Source organism: Chlamydotis macqueenii, chromosome 16 (assembly GCF_036417535.1).
Source record: "Chlamydotis macqueenii isolate bChlMac1 chromosome 16, bChlMac1.mat, whole genome shotgun sequence".
NCBI lineage: Eukaryota > Metazoa > Chordata > Aves > Otidiformes > Otididae > Chlamydotis > Chlamydotis macqueenii.
This window is the reverse complement of record NC_141571.1, coordinates 9,308,817-9,325,017: the sequence shown is the minus strand read 5'-3', so window position 1 is coordinate 9,325,017 and position 16,201 is coordinate 9,308,817. Positions and strand designations below refer to the sequence as shown.

Below are 16,201 nucleotides of genomic sequence, written 5' to 3'. Positions count from 1 at the left end.
GCTCCTGCTGTGACCGTGCACTTACAATGCTGGCTGTGGAGAGCTCCAGAGCATGGGAGCCCGGAGCGTCACCCGGTTGGAAGAACCATGACTTTTCTCAAGTCACAATTATCTCTGCTACTGCCTTTGTGTCCTCTTTCCTGTCTCGTTTTAAGTAAGTTACAATTCTTCCACTCTTATTACTGAGTAGATACAGATGCCACTTTGTTCTGTGTGATTCATAGCCAGTAGCTAATGTTCAGTTATAATTCCCCATTTTAGACATGAAAAATAGCCTGTGATGTTCAACACAAGGGCCTCTCAACAATAATATATAATTTAAAAATTAACATGAGGACAGAGGAGACACGGGATTTTGAACTAGGGACTCTCTCATTCAAAGGTTAAATCTCTACAAGGTGAGCTAAAGGAATTAGTTGAGTTATTAAGTAAATGCCTCTGTTATATTTTCCCAGTACATTAGCTGTTACAGCCTTTTCCAGTTAAGCTGTGCTCAGCCCCAGCATGTTCAAAGTGCAAATGCTCATGGCTCTGTGTTCACACATTTGCTTTTTTTCAATGTCAAACAAACCGGAGCTTTTCAGAGTCAAAGGTCAAAGTGGAGGGTCCTTAAGAAAATCTCTTGGGAAATTATGTGATTGTTCTTATGTCTTTGTTGTATATAAAATCAGCCTTCATACATGGCTCGCCCTTTCCAAGCATCTTAAAACTATAAACGAGTCACGACTCATTCCTGCAACACCTAAGTTATATAAGTGGTCTTGTTAATTTACTGGAATATCTTGCATAACTAATTGTTTTCAGGATCAAACTCTGAAGCCTCTGAAACCTCTGAACAGTAAGGAGCTCCTTTAGAAACAGAGAAGTTAAATCCCAGCCTCACACGATGAGTCAAAGGCAGAACGAGGGACAGAACCTGCATCACCAGACTCACTCTGCCAAATGCAAGCCAGAAACTCCTCTTCTGTCAAAGCTCAGCAATTCAGAAAACGTGCAGGGAGAACAGGGAGGATGGAGAAGGAAAAGAGGCTACAGAGAGGTTTTGGAGGTGGCATTCCTTTCCTGTCTGTTTTCTGTTCACAATAAGAAGAGCTAGCTCATATCCTAGGTGTCTCCTGCTGCACTCTGGTTAACCCTGCCTCACTCCAGCACCAAGCATTACATTTATGGATGACAAATTTATTGACATTTGACATTTGCATCAGCTTTCACCTGATCAACAGCAGCTTTGGCTGCCAAAGGGAATTATTATGGAAGATTTCAACAGTCATGGGAATGCCAAAAAGGTCATTAAATCATATCGGAAAAACAATGTGTTCATAGCGTTCATACATTTAGTCTCACCAGTAAATCTTCTGGTTGATGCTTGGACCACCTACCGATGATACTCAAAGAGAAGGAGAAACAGGGAGAATCACAGAGATGAATTAAATTAAAACCAAATGACATGAAGCCTGGCACAGTGGGATCTTTAATTTTCTACTCTATGAATCCAGAATAAGCAAAAAAATAAAACAAAGCACAGTGGCTTGACTCTATCTAAGTTAATTCCCTCTATATTAGCAGAGCTTAACTAAATAATCCTGAGTAATGTGTGCACCCCACGTTATTGCATGCAATTTGTATGTGGGAGGTGCAGGATTCAGAAAACATACGGCACATGGAAAACAAATGGCAGGGTGTGCTTTTACATTCATTTTGGCTACACTTATCACTTCTGTTGATATTTTTTTCCAGATATGAAATATGAGTGTAGGAACTTTCACCCTAGTCTCCTTGGAAAAGTACAGAGAGGTGGGGTTTTTTTTGTGCATGTGTGATTTATAGAAGGCGGCCACCACATGATTCCTGGGAGCACAGACAATGTTTTAAAAAACACTGATCAAATAAACAGAATTACCTCCCCCATCGTCTTTTCCCTGGATGACAAACCTGGGTCTTGCACTGTAAAAAACCAAGGCAAACAGATTAGGGCTCCTTAGGATTATGGAGGGAAGTGAATTACTGAACTGGAAGCCCACCCACAGCCTATCTGTCCGTGTATGTCTATTCTAGGGTGAGCTTCATGGAAGACTGATCCACACGCAGCTGTTTGCCTCTGAGCTGAGCAAGAATGAAGTATTAAGTTTGCCCTTCTCCAGTGGAAGAGCAGTATGTTCACTTCACAAGAACATAGGCAGAAACAGGCCACAGGATTGTTGTATCTCTGAGGGACTCTTCTTCTGTGATGTCCCTTGGGATGTAGATCAACAGGTGGGTAAAAGGCAACGTCAGTCTTTTTAATGACCCTGTAAAGAAAGTTGGTAGCCATAAGGACACAGTCCCAACATTGATCAGTGCCAGCAGCTTGCCTTGTCCCCCAGAAATGTAGTTGGTGTTGTGTAGGCACTGTTGTGCTTGGAGCACTGATGCAAATGTGGCTACAGGGAGACTGTACAGAGATCACGTACAGAGCGCCAGAGGACAGAGACGGGGAACTGGACAGAAAGGTTATTCTAAATCTTGGCTTGAAATAAGAGAGAAGTGGAGAGGTGGAGCTGTGTGATGGAGATATCCACTGTCAGCTGTGCACTACACCAGGATATCAGTTACATGTACTGAGATAGATAATTTCAGGTAATTCAGGTGACTCGTGGTACAAACTTGGGGGTTTTTAGACATATGGAGTGTTTGTGAGTTTTCATGAAATGACTATGAAAGCAGCAGCTTCACATTTGAGATTTCAACAGTTCTCCAACAAGAGAGGGAAAAACCACTTTTGTGCGCACACAGAGTGCTTCGGAGGCTTAGAAAAGCTGAAAGTAAACCCAGAAGGGATCAAACAGGTATTATCCAAGTGCAACAGAACAGCAATTTTGCCTCCTCTGAATAACTGATCCATGCTGGTATAAGCTCTGCAGTAAGACTGTGAGTCTTGCTCTGCATACAGTTGAGGGAGAAATCTTTTGAGGGTGGCATTTTTATTGCATCATGGGAAACTTCCAGGGAAAGCAGAACAGAGAATGGAATGGAATAACGTGCCTTTAGGCCGGGGGGCTTGATATCCCTTCTGCACTCTGGCTGTGATTCCTTCCTTCCATGTGAAAAGAGCAAGCGTGAAGGCTCAGCACCCTTCTGACTGCCACAGGCTGGTTTGTCCATCCTCTGCTTCCCACCTTGGGATGGGGCACCTCCAAGAGATCACCCCAAGAGGCCTCACAGTTGTGCCCAAGTTTCTGCAGCTATCAGGAAGGCCTCTTGCATGTTCTCTGCAGCTCTGGGAGCCAGGGCAGATAACCTCCTCCAGCTGAACAAGGCCCTCAGCTGTAAATCTGGAGCCTGGGAGAGTGCTCTGGAATGGCACCACGCGTCTGTCCTCTTCTTATACTGGTCATAGTCAGAGACAGGATGGACACAGCAGACCTTTACCTAACCCTGTATGGCTATTCTGATGTTCTTACCTCACTACTATTTGGCTTTACAAGAAGAGCAGAAAAATGTCATAAAGAAAGTCTTTTACAAAGGATTGTGCATATTTAGGGTGAGGGAATAGAATATGAACACAAAACATGGCAATCGCTCACTTATATGTGGAGGCTACCGACTCCACAGCACAGGGAAAGCTCAGCCCGGCAGGGATGCAGAGAGCAAAGATCCCAGGGGGGGACCAGGGAAGCTCCCTCAAGCACTGGGGCATTGGGAGCTCATTGGACTGCATGGCACAGCGTAACATGAGAGAGAGTGCAGGGCACTAGTGGAAAGGCAGAAAAGGGGAACAAAAGAGCATGTGGAGGTCATGGCCTTCCTGATTTCTCTATTTTGGGTGAGCTTGAAGGCTGAACATTTTGGTTCTCCAACACAGCCTAAACCCACAGTTTTCATCACCTCCTGGAACTCTTGCACGGTTGTGCAAATCATGGATAAGCGTGGTAGTAGAAAGGGAAATCAGAGTACACTGAGAACGCCCTGGTAAACCAAATCCCCATGCCCTTGCCTTTCTGCTCCTGGCCTGCTTTGCCTCGCAGCTGCTGCTGTGTGCACAGAGCTTCCATGCTGGTCACTTGACAATAAATCGAGAAGACACTGCTGGAGTACAGAGGCACGGGCACTCTGAGCATCCATCCACTCTGAGGCCTGTGATCCTCTGCAGTACAGGCTTCCCAAAGGATGAACTCCTCCTCTTCATCTGCACCCCCTCCGCTGTAGCAAAGCACGGAGCAAAGGGTCTTGGCTGGCCTGAGGGAAGGTGGGCAAGGGGAGGCAGCGACTGCCACCACACAGGCCACTCCATCACCTCCTCTGACGCAGCTGCTGGAGGAGGTGGAGTGGAGGGGAGCAACCACATCAAAGCCACTCCAGCCACCTCTCCTTTCCCTTCAAAAATGTCACTGCAACACCTTCCACTTTCTAGAACAATGTTTATCATTTGTTCTTCGATTGTCTGGGACAATAAATGGTTAGGAATGAGCATACATCACCAGGAAATCTCTGCCTGCCCCTTCCCCCAAGCAGTGTCATAAAAACGCACAAATTCACATTAATAATGAAGTGCATTTCCCCGAGAAGCCACTGTGTATCTCAGGGAGAGCAGGCAAGGTGGCAGTTGCTGCAGAGTTTCCTATTAAAGAGCAGAGCAAATACTCATAAATCTGATGAGGGGCCAAAGCACATGTTAGGGCTGTCTCCCTCTTAATGGAACCTTTTCTGAAATGAAAAAAATATATATCTTGATACATTCAGGGTATTCATTAGACATGACAACCTCCTCCACTCCCACATCCCTCCCTCCCCCAGTCCCACATGTGCTGACCCCTGGCAGAAGAGCTCGCGCTGAGTGCTGGCAGGGAGGGATTTTGGAGGGGAGGAGGAATTGTTTTGTTTTAATAAAGAGCTTGTGTAAATTTACCACAATGAACAAGTCCACTCCTGGCCCCACGTCTCCTTCCTTCCCTCCGTTCCAGCGAGCTGCTGCTGTTCTCTTGGTCCCTGACCACTGACGAGCCCTGCTCTTGGCTGCCTGGCCTCTGCCATGCCCTGCAGCCATCCCGTCTGTCCATCTGCCGGGGAGGAGAGCCAACAGAACCAATGCTGCGCCCCACAGCAGGACCCCTCTTGCAAACGTGAGCGTAGGAAACCTTTCCTGCCACCTCACACCTTCAAGGGTTTGGCCAACTCATGCTCTTGGGAAAACACAATTCTCCAGGCACAGGGAGGTGGCAGGATGAGTATCAGTCCCCTTGGCCCTCTCAGGGGCTGTGATCTTGCTATCTGGTGCAGTGTCTTAATGTTATCATGGGCTGGAAACCCAGGATCTACTGCCCCTTTCCTAAAGGTGAGCCACTCTTGAAACATCAACACCTTCACAATTATGATGTAAGCTCTGTGCTGCACCTTCCTTGTTCTACCTCATCTCTCTTCTCACAGGCAGGGTCCTGAGCTGGAGCTGCACTCATGTAAATCCTGTGAGACCGCACTGATGTGTGAAAACTGGTGTAAAGGACCGATCCTTCTCCAGCTAATGGACCCTGCCCAGATGCACAAACAGACCCAGTTCTGAACCCAGTTCTGAACCAAGGAGATGGAAAGAGATGGCAGAATGAGGCCTGAAGACTACAGGTTAATAATCATTATCTGTTCATTATCCCCATAAATAGTGAAAAATCTCTTCCTCCTTTCCTCCTCTCATAAAGCCATATCTATAATGTTCCTCATTTTCCATCTGTGCTCCATCATATTTGCACTGAGTGATTATCCTGCTAAATTACATTATTTTTATTGAAAGGTGCTTTTGAGGGCTGGATACCGCTCATGTCTTTTCCTTTTGTTATTGATCTTTGAGATTTGATTGCTGAGGTGCAAAATGTACAAATAAGACTCAGATACCCTTCCTTTGAAATCTCACTAGGTAAAAATGTTCTGCTATAGATTATGAAAGCTGTAGCATTTAATAATATCAGACACAGCAAGGAGAAGGCAAGATTTTGATATCCTTATGAATACTGAATGCTTCAGGAGGCAGGTGCTATTCAAGGTCAGTTAAAATCTGTTTGAAATACTTAAAAGTTGCTGTTTCTTTGTGAGCAGAAGAGTTCCTGCCTTTTGGGGGCAGGAACTGTCATATACAGTATGCTTATACAGCGCCTAGAAACAATATGGGTTGACCTAGCGGGTTGGATGTGCTAATGCAATGTTAAATAATACTGATCTTAATAGCAACCTGTAGTATTCATAAAAAACAAGTAAATCTGCACTGATATATCTGTGCTGGCACACTCTGATGTATCATCTAGCCTGACCCTGCTCTGAGGGAAGCCAGGAACACACTATTATTGGTTTTACAAGGACTATTGCTAGATTGAAAAAATGCTATCCAGGAAAATGTTGAAGATTTAAAAATGCTAAATTAAAAAAAAAAATATCCTGATCTACCACTTTGGGGAAACAGTGATAAATTTCAAAGGATTAGGGGAACTGAGGCTTCACCAGAACAGGACTATTTTAAGGGAGGAGTGACGGGTTGGAGGTAATTCCTTGCTGAGGACGGGCTCTGTGTCTCCTTCACCACAGCGGAAAAGCCAACATATTCCTCTTCCTATTCCCCTGTCTCCTCTTCTCTCCTTCATGGTGCTCAGCAATTTTACTCAATTTATCCCATTTTAAAATGAGACTTCTCCACAATTTTTTTTTACCATTGAGAAGTCTACATTTTCCAGCAAGATGTTGTCAGAAAAGTCCCATTCAAACTGAATAATCAAGGTTTTAATTGCAATGAACCCTCTCTTTCTGGCAGATGACATGGTGAGCAGAAGCCTCAGTTTAGTTGGTAAATTCTGCTTACGAAATTGTGGTGGACCCAACTGCAGGCAGCTACATCCCAGCATGTCTGATTGGCCTGAAAGGGTCTTTCGGTTTTTAATGTTTGTTCCTAAAAAGAAATGAAAGATCAAGAGCAAGCTAAATTCTCTAAAATACAGTTTTGGACTACGATTCCCACAATTGTCCTTGCCCAGGTAACACCAATATTGGTGAACAGTGCGACATGATGTTCAGAGCAGTTCCTACTGTTTCAGAGGCATGAGAAAATAAAATCCACAGAAGAAAAAAATCTTCTATTTTGGTATACTTAACACATACAGTTATCTACGTGTCCTATATATCATTTAACAAATTGCTTTGCAATTCTTACAGGGCGTGGTATAATGACTGATTTAAAATCACTGCATTGCTTAAACTGCATTGTTCTTCATCAAGTTGAGTCATTTTTATGTGAAGTGTCAAGCTCTCTAACAAATAACTGCTGCCAGACAAATCAAGTTCCTCATCTTAAAGCTACGGCTAAATAGTTTATAGCTTTAATCTGCTCACTGAGGTGTGCAGTCTATGACAGTAATTATAAATGCAAGGAGAAATTATAGCTGAATGCTTTAACTGCATTAGGAGCCATTTGATGAACAATCATGATTGCCTGCTCATTTTCAACAATAGAGGGCAAGTTAGTGTCAGTGCATTAGAGGATTTTCAGTTCTGCTCTGCTCTTTCTTCCATTTACCACAGAATGTCAGTTGTCTCCTATAAAGTAGAAAAAAAGCACTGCAGAAGCTTTAAACTTGATGGTTAAAAAAAGACAAAGGAGGAAATAGAGAGAAAAACTGTTTATCATTATGACTCATTTTTTTTTTTGTCTTGCAGCAGCCTTACTTTCAAATTAGTTCATCTCAGGTAGCTGCTTGTTTACTTATCAGGGTCTTTTGAAAAATAAATCTCCTCAATCAGCTTGGTAAATTTGACTCTATGGAGACTTATTTCTGTAAAAAGTTGTAGAAAAGACCACTGAGAGCCTTGGTTCCCGACCAGTTTATAGCCAATCTCACCTGACTTTAAAGGGAGAAATACAATTCTGCCTTGCCTTTTTTCTCAGGACAACATAAAAATTCTAATTTAGTTGAAAAAATGAACAAATGTTCTTCAAAGGTATAAGTCAACATACAAATTACTTCTAATTAAAGCCATGTTCCCTGATGTTCATGGGTTTTCTTTGAAGAATAGCAATAAAAACAAATTTGAAGAGGCTTAAATGAAAGAGAATAGAGACATTTGATTGTTATATATTACACATAATTCTACATTATATTACTAAACCCATATCAGTTAGAAGAATTCGAGAAAACACCAAAGATGAATATAAACCAGATATATACATCTTTACATTTAAGAGGAATTTATATCACATTTCTTATAAACAGTCTCACAGAGGTCTTAAAAATAAATCCATATATATAACACATTTTCTACAGTACTAACTCAGATTATCAATTTATATTTTTAATAACTAACATTTTAAAATATAACCTTTAATAGTAAATTTTATTGAAACATAGAAAGTACTTTATGTATTTCTATACTCCGAGTACTCTTTCCATTGTTTTATATCCATTTATTTCCACATATGTTCTCTATTTTAATTTTTATTTCACTACAATATTGCCTAGAAGAAGTAAACACAAATGCGTGTGTGCATTGTAAGACTCTCAGCATGCTTTATATTTCTTGTGTCTAAATACTGTGCTCTCCTCTATGTTATTATTCAAATGTATACTGAATCTTAAAAATAACATGGTAAGAATAAGTAAACTCTGAAAACTCTGTTATTTGATTTAGTATCCTTGCAGATCTCAGGAAGAAACCATATGAATAAACTCTGGCCTCCACACTTCCAACATAGTCAGAACTTCGGTAGGCTTACGGCTCCAAAACTGGAATAACATCTTTACAATGCCATCCAAAATACCCCATTATTTCATACAATTTGTGCTATCATGCATACCAACTAAAATTATAGTTCCACATAACAGTGCTATCACTCTGTCATTGCAATTTAAATATGTTTTTTCAAAGGTAAGATACAACCTGCGTCCCGATATAAATTAGAAATGGATGAGTATTAAAAGGACAGCAATGTCTCAGTACCCAAAGGCAGAAAGGACAGTACCTTATTTATGCAGTTACAGATCACCTGAATAATACCCACCATGTGTCTGTGCAGGTTATTACCATGCAGAAACCACTGGTTTTTCCCTTGGAGATTTTTTTTCTTTGAATTTGTTCCCCAAATCCTTAGAAATAGTAACATGTTTATAAAGGTGGGTGTTTGGTTTGCCTCTTAGTAATAACACAGTGCTTTTAAGACCAAATCTGAAGCATTTGTCATGTATGTGCCAAAATAACTGTTATATTAATATATTTGGCAGATAGCTTTTGTTTGATAGTAGCCAAATTATTGCTTTGCTCTGATATCGCTTGTGTGAAAACTATGAATGTCAGAGTTTTAATAATCATTAGCTAGTGGGGAAGGAAAAAAGTATGGTCTATTTTTCCTAACCGATCTCTTGTAGTTTTCTGATATTTTGTCAGGTATGTTGACTTTGAATGGTCAGATAAACAAGGTCAGATAAACTCATTTGTTGAGTTCTAATATTGGTTTAAAAATGCCAAAATAGAAACTTAAAGGTATTAGCCCTATTTAGAAAACAAACTCCTTTTGTGTTACACAGAATTTTGCTGGCTAAAATATGCAGAAAGGATAAACGCAGTCAAATGCAGACAGCACACACAAGATGTATGCAAAACTTAAATCTTACTGCACTTGAACACTGACGTTATACTCTATAGTAATAGCTTCCACTACGCATCCCAAAGTAACCCTTTGATTAGCGGTTTAAATTATTCAGAAGTAGCCTTTTTAATGGAACTTAAGTGATGCAGTCCTCATACTGGCTTTGTACACAGAAAGTGTTTCTTAAAGCTTCATGAATATTTGCAGCAAACAAATGTGAGATCTTCGCACAAACGGGTATTCATCCTCAAAGTGCTTGCACCCACAATTAGCCAGAGAATAGCCACGACAGCAGGTGGTGTAAGTGACAACCCACAACACATCTTTAATTTTGACTGGCTGACAAATTCATTTTGCGAATGTTATTCAAGCAATGAACGCGCTGGAGAAAATCTGAGTCTGCACACGATTATTCTGTGAACAGAAGCAGAGCCGGAGTCTGCTGGAGAAATTGTTGGGAATGACTAACAGCCTTCCTGGAAATAAACTCATTAGAACAAAAAACTTCTATTTGGACTTTTAGTTAATGTTCTGCATATTTATTTAAATCAAGAATATTCAAGTTTGTGAACCAAGTAAAATTAAAAATGCAAAACTGTGTGTCATCTGAACATTACATTACAGGGGATAAACATTGGTTGTGGCAGTACTTCGGCTGGTGTCTCTTTCAGCAAAAACAGCAACACTAATGCAGAAGTATCCTATTAACAGGTCTTTGAAATATCAAGCTTGTAAAAAAACTGAGCTGCTTCCTCAATTAAGCATTAACCCCCTCCAGGTTCTATGAAAACCTGCACTGAAGTCAGTGATGTTTACGGACTGACTAGCACTCCCAGCAACATGAAACAAAACATAATCAAACATCTTAAAGATTAAAAAAGGAATGATGGAGAGAGACATTAAAATGACACGACAAAAAAGGCCACTCACAACAGTAAGTGTTTAAGTAAGTGTAAAACATTAAAATATTTTACAAAACTGAATATCCAAATATCAACAAAAGAATTAATGAACTTCTAGATATAAACTTTGTGAAGTTATTAGCAGATTCTTGAGGCTGGGTTTGAGACTATGAGAAACTTGGAATAATTAAGATTTTGCTAATTTGACATTTGAATTGTCTTCCCACATCAAAATCAGATTTACTGGTGTGTTAGCACTGAAAGAGGTAATAATCTTTTGGTTTTCAGTGCTTTTTTCCTGCTTTTTCCACTCTCATTGCAACGAGTAGCATTTAGTTGTTGCATTCCACATTGAAGTGCACAGGATGTGAAACCATTAATTTTTAGGGAAAAAAAAGAGCGTGAGAACTGGGAAAACAGCTATTTTACAAGTATTAATAAGAAGCAACTTTTTTATAGGGCAATGTGGTTATGCAGCTACCAAGTTCTCTTCTTGAAAACATTATAAAATGGACATGTACATGCAATTAGATTAATGAAGCAGGAGCACATTATGCATTTTATACTGTTTTCCTACATTTAAGAAAGTACAAATGTCTTCCAAAGCCTCCTTAAAATGATGAAATTAAAACTCGCTATAGAGCATGCATACCTTAAGAGTTATTCTTCATCCACTTCTGCTACAAATTGTGAATGGTGTTCTGGTGACTTGCTGTGTGTTTTGCTTAGATGAAGTTTTACTGCATGTTTGCTCGCAAATGTCCGACAGCACAACTTACATTTGAACTTAGAGTCTGTGTCCTCTTCTCCAGCTATTGTTTCAGGAGATCTCTGAACTGAAACTCTGGAGATTTCTTGCTCTACCTTGGTTTGCTGCTCCACAGCCAGCCTGTTCATGTCTTTCATTTGGAAACCTAGGTGAGATTCTAAGTGGCTAATGTAAGTAGATGGGGTTCGAAACTGAGATGCACAGTCGCTGCAATAGAAGACTGGATGTCCTTTGTCCATGTTTTTCAAAAACTTTGTTCCTCCAGTTTTCCTAAGTTGATACTTGACATTTGCCAGCCAGTGGCTGATGGTGGTCATTGACAGTCCAGTAAATTTTGAAATCTGCATGCGCTCTTGTGGACCTAGATCTGATAATAAATATTTACCTTCGGATGTCTGGAAGAGGCTGGAAGCAAACTGAGCTTGCAAAATGAGAAGATGCTGAGGGTTCCAGTTTGACTGTCTGCCCTTCCTTTTATGCAGAGTGGAGACTTCTGTGGAGACATCCTCAAAGCGTCGGACATCTATTTCCAATTTCATAGATGGGATTCTTGAAGATGCAGCAGGTTTTGGTGTAGTAGCTTTGGGAAGAACTTTCACCATGTCAGCAATGTCAGACAGAGCGTGTTTTTGAGGTGGAGAAGTACAAGATTGTGCTTGAGCTGACTCAGCCTTCTTGCCTTTGGATTTGGTCAGGTCAATAGGCTGATCATTGTTTTCAAACAAATAGTGCCTGGATACACTTGCAGGCTTTGGTGGGGTTGGAGCAGGAGATAAAACTGGCTTCTCCATCATATTTAGATTAGGTTTGTGGAACATAGAAATTGTGCTAGAGCTGGGGCTGGAGTTGGATTGAGGCCTTAAAGCTTCAGTGGCTTTGCCCAAGTGATTATTCAGTACTGACTGCAGTGCACTGAGAGGATTGACACAAGGCAGCTCAGACGAATGGTTGGCAGCAGCACAACCATTACTAAGAGAAGCTGCTGCTGGTTCCTTGAGGACTTGTTTTTCTTTTCCGCTGTCCTCTTTAATTTTGTCTTCTTCTTTCAAGGGACATGGTTCTGTCTTTTTTGGCTCCATAGAGGCTTCAGATTTGAGGAGAGCTTCTCTCTCGCTCTGGCTGAGTAAGGCAGGCTCAGCTTGGATGCCCTCTTTAGCATAGTCCTTTTGTACCTCCTCCTTGTCATCAGTTTCCTTCTTCACTTGAGTGCACTGGGCCACATTTGCTGAGATAGGGACCAGAGGCATGACCTTCCACTTCGGAGCTATTGGCCTCAATTTATTGGTGATCGTTGGCCTGATTTGCAGTACTTGGGAACCCACAGGTAAAGATGGTTTAGCTCCTTCTGAGAGCTGATAAGCTGCATGGATGCTGGGATATGCACTCCAGCTGGGTGCTCCATTTTGAGCTTTATTGATGGCTGTTGTGACAGTGTTCTCCAAAGACTTTAAAATGTCCCCACCACCCTTTGAACCATCTTCTAAATCTTCTTCTCTGAGGTACTGGTATTTCATTGTGGGATCCAATGGTTTCTGAAGAGTGTCTTCATACTCCTCAGTTTTTACTGCTTTCTCATCTTTGTTTGCTTCATCAGCTTTATCTTTTTTACTTTCTTTTTTTAGTTCAGAGGTGGGAGCTATGCATTCTGCAGATGATTTACTGGTTGATTTTGAAACTGGGCTGTCATTCGCGGGTGCTTCAGACAGTGATTGCATTTTTTCCACAGCTAAAGGATCCAGAACAAGTTGCTTTCCTTTCTTTGAAGCCGAACTTGTGACTTTCAAGAAATGGCCTGTGACCATCATGTGGGTTGTGAGCTGTTGCAAGGTATCATGGGAACTTCCACATTCCATACACTTCAAAATCTGGGATTTGCAGGCCTCAAACTGCCACGTGTAGCTGGCGCCATTCTGGTAGCCGTAGCGGTTGTTAGATGACAACTGCAGGTTCGCATTCTTCTGAGGAGAAAAAGTATCTGAGAAAGACCCTGTCGTGGAATCGGGGGAACAAGGCCTGTTAACATCAAACACACGTTTCTTTGCTGGAGTGACCATTTTTGAAGAAATGGTTGGTACCGGCTCCTTCAAAGGCACTTTTTGGTAATGTTTTGTTTTTATCATATGAACACTCAGATCTTGAAGGGAATCAAAAGAGTCACCACAGAACATACATTTCAGAACTTTTTGTGCATCTTCCTTGTCCATGTCCTGGAAAGCCCTTTTTCTGGGCTTTGAGTAGCTGGTAGGTCTGTGCTTGTCCTTTTTATGGTTGTCATCTTGGTAGTGACCTGTCTCATTCATATGAACCGTTAGTTCTACCAATGTGTCATAGGCAGCGCTGCACTGCCGGCACCGAAACCGGCTAGCGCCTGTGAACACAGTTCCACACATTTTGCTGCTCTGCCTGTAGAGCTGGACCGAGCTGAACAGGTTGGGTTTTGAGACAGGTCTGGAAGGTAAATTCTGCTGTAAGCTTTTTGACAGCGCGTCTTGGTGCCAATCAAAATCAGCTTTGTTCCCTCCATTTCTGTTGTCACAACTCCTCTTTTCAGAGTTAGACAACTTGAAACCCAGCCCTAAGCCTGTCCAATAAGAGTCTGACAGTATGTTGGCATAGACTGCTGTCATTTTATCCATGCAATCGTGTGCTTCATTCTGAGCTTTGGGACGGGTGCTGGTTTTTGGGTCCTGTGGATCTCTAGAGCAAATGCTTTTAATATCGGCCACGTGGTCACTCCCATCACTTAGTAGTGATTCATTTTCTGCATCCTGGTTAGATACATGACTGACAGGAGAATTCTGGTAACTAAAGTTCCCTTTCTGCTCAGGACCCACTTCGTGTTCCTCATCCGTGCCAGTGTCATTGCTGCCCTGGAGCTGAGCAGTTGAGTTGTTGTCGTCATCATCTTCTTCCTCCTCCTTTATATCTTCCTCTTCCTTTAAATCTTCCTCTTGGACATAACCTGAAATGTAATGTCAATATATGAAATAATTTGTTAAAGGAGAATACTACAGTTTGAGCTTTCTAATTTCACTATGTATTTTCTTTACCGGACTTCATTTTAATCTACAACTTTATTGCCTGTTAGTTCTGGAAGTGAAAAAAGCCAAACGATGTCTCTTTTTGTGAAGGTTGCTGCATTTTATTGGCAGATGATCATAATTCTTTATAACTGCCAGAGATTCTGAGTTAATAATTTTCCTGTCATTGGAATCTAATTCTAACTGTCCTGTAATGGGACAGTTGGAAAATTCATATGTAAGAATTTAAAGTTATACTAAAAGCTTCAATTCTATCAAATTTTTTTTAGCCTCAGTGAAAGAAAGGGTAAAATTGGCAAGGAAGAGAAAATAACTGCCCTAATCTTCCTGATTCATAGCATCATCTAGGTACAGTAACCTTTTGCCATCTGATCACCTAAAAATGCACTTTAGAATGTACACAAATAATTTATATATCAAAATACAACATCTAAAAGTGCTAATAGGCATAAGTGGAACTCTTTTTTTTTTTATAAAAGTAATGTATTTTGTACCATAAAAGCAAATTGTGCTTCTGTAAAAACAAATCCATACATTTCAGGGCAAGAAGCCGTGGAAGTTACAGAAGAGCATCAGGATGTGACAGAGGTAGACCAAAATTAACTGGAGTACTGGAAAAGTAGAACAAATCCAGAAAGATTTTCTTTGACAAATTATCTATTTAATTAATAAGATGAACTTGATACTGGAAAAACTGTAAATTTGAAAATTAATTAAGGAATTCAAATTTTTTTTTTCCTGGTCCTACATCAGCAGTAATCCTGCCAAGTCCCAGGACATAACCTAGTTAAAAACACAGTGAAGAACGAGAGAAGAGGATTTTTAAGAGTGAACTGGCTCCGTTGCATTCATTGGATGAATTTACAATGACTCAAAACAGTCAGCAGTTCACTTCCAGACCCCCACAGGAAGGGATGGAGCAGAATGAATGGTTCAGATATGTTTTCACTAAACCCCAGCCTAATTTTTTTAACAGCCACTGCAAAGCTGTTTTGCACAATGCAAGCAGATATTGAAACAATTCACTGTTACTGACAGCCACCCATCAAAACTAAACGTTGATTTCAGAAGTGCAGCTCTTTGTAGGCGATACGTTGATGATCTCTTCCAGTCAGGAGCTAACGCAGTGCTGCTAACCCCACTGCTGGCTCAGGAGTACTTTATTGTGTTTGCTTAAGGCCTAGCTTTTTGTGTAGGTTAAATATGTTAAAAAAAAAAAAAAAAAAAAAAGCCCAGCCCACAAATCAAAGCTGCTCTTAAAAATAAATAAGCAAAAATAAAATAAAACACCAGTATTCGTAATTGTGAAGTAGCCCTAAAAGCTCAGAAAGCACAAGGTAAATGACCCTAAAAGTGTTATTTGTTTAAAATCCAATTCCTTCCTATCTTCTGGGAAAAGTCATTTTATGGCTTTTTGAGAACATTGCTAATTTACTCCCTTGAATTTGGTACTGCTGCACAAATGATATCCTGTTAGTAAATCAAAAGGGATGGGCAGAAAAGGTAGAAGCATTTTGATTAACATATGGACAAAGCCTTACACAGTTTTTTAAGGTATGCATTTCAATTTTTTGATCTATTTTGCATTTCTCACCCCTTGCAACCCACGTTTACTGTCAAGCCAAAGAGATGAACCAGAACTACAGGAACTGTTTCCTGGATGAAGCTGCAGGATAAGAGGAGGGAAACGATGGGGCTCTCTGCGGATGGACTAAGAAACCCACACAAGTTATCTTTCCTACACTTTCCCACCGTCTTAGGACCTGCACAGATCACACCAGCTTAGAGCTGGCCTTGGGTCACCCACTCCACGGGTGACAAGAGGCAGCTTCACAACCAGAGGCAATGATCACAGCAGTGGCTATGGGCAAATGACCTGGGCACCATTTTACCACAA

The 16,201-nt window shown here is 41.0% G+C and overlaps 1 protein-coding gene across 2 annotated transcripts in view; it reads right to left on the bottom strand.

The window, feature by feature from the left end:
• Positions 1-16,201, bottom strand: part of TSHZ2 (teashirt zinc finger homeobox 2) — a 221,243-nt gene that overhangs the window by 70,578 nt on the left and 134,464 nt on the right. The window contains exon 2 of one of the 2 annotated variants that reach the window (XM_086761048.1): positions 11,147-14,225. In XM_086761048.1, coding sequence (XP_086617174.1) covers positions 11,155-14,225 — 3,071 coding nt within the window. In that variant the 3' untranslated portion in view covers positions 11,147-11,154. The remainder of the gene's footprint in view (positions 1-11,146; positions 14,226-16,201) is intronic. The other variant, XM_086761049.1, reaches the window with a different exon arrangement.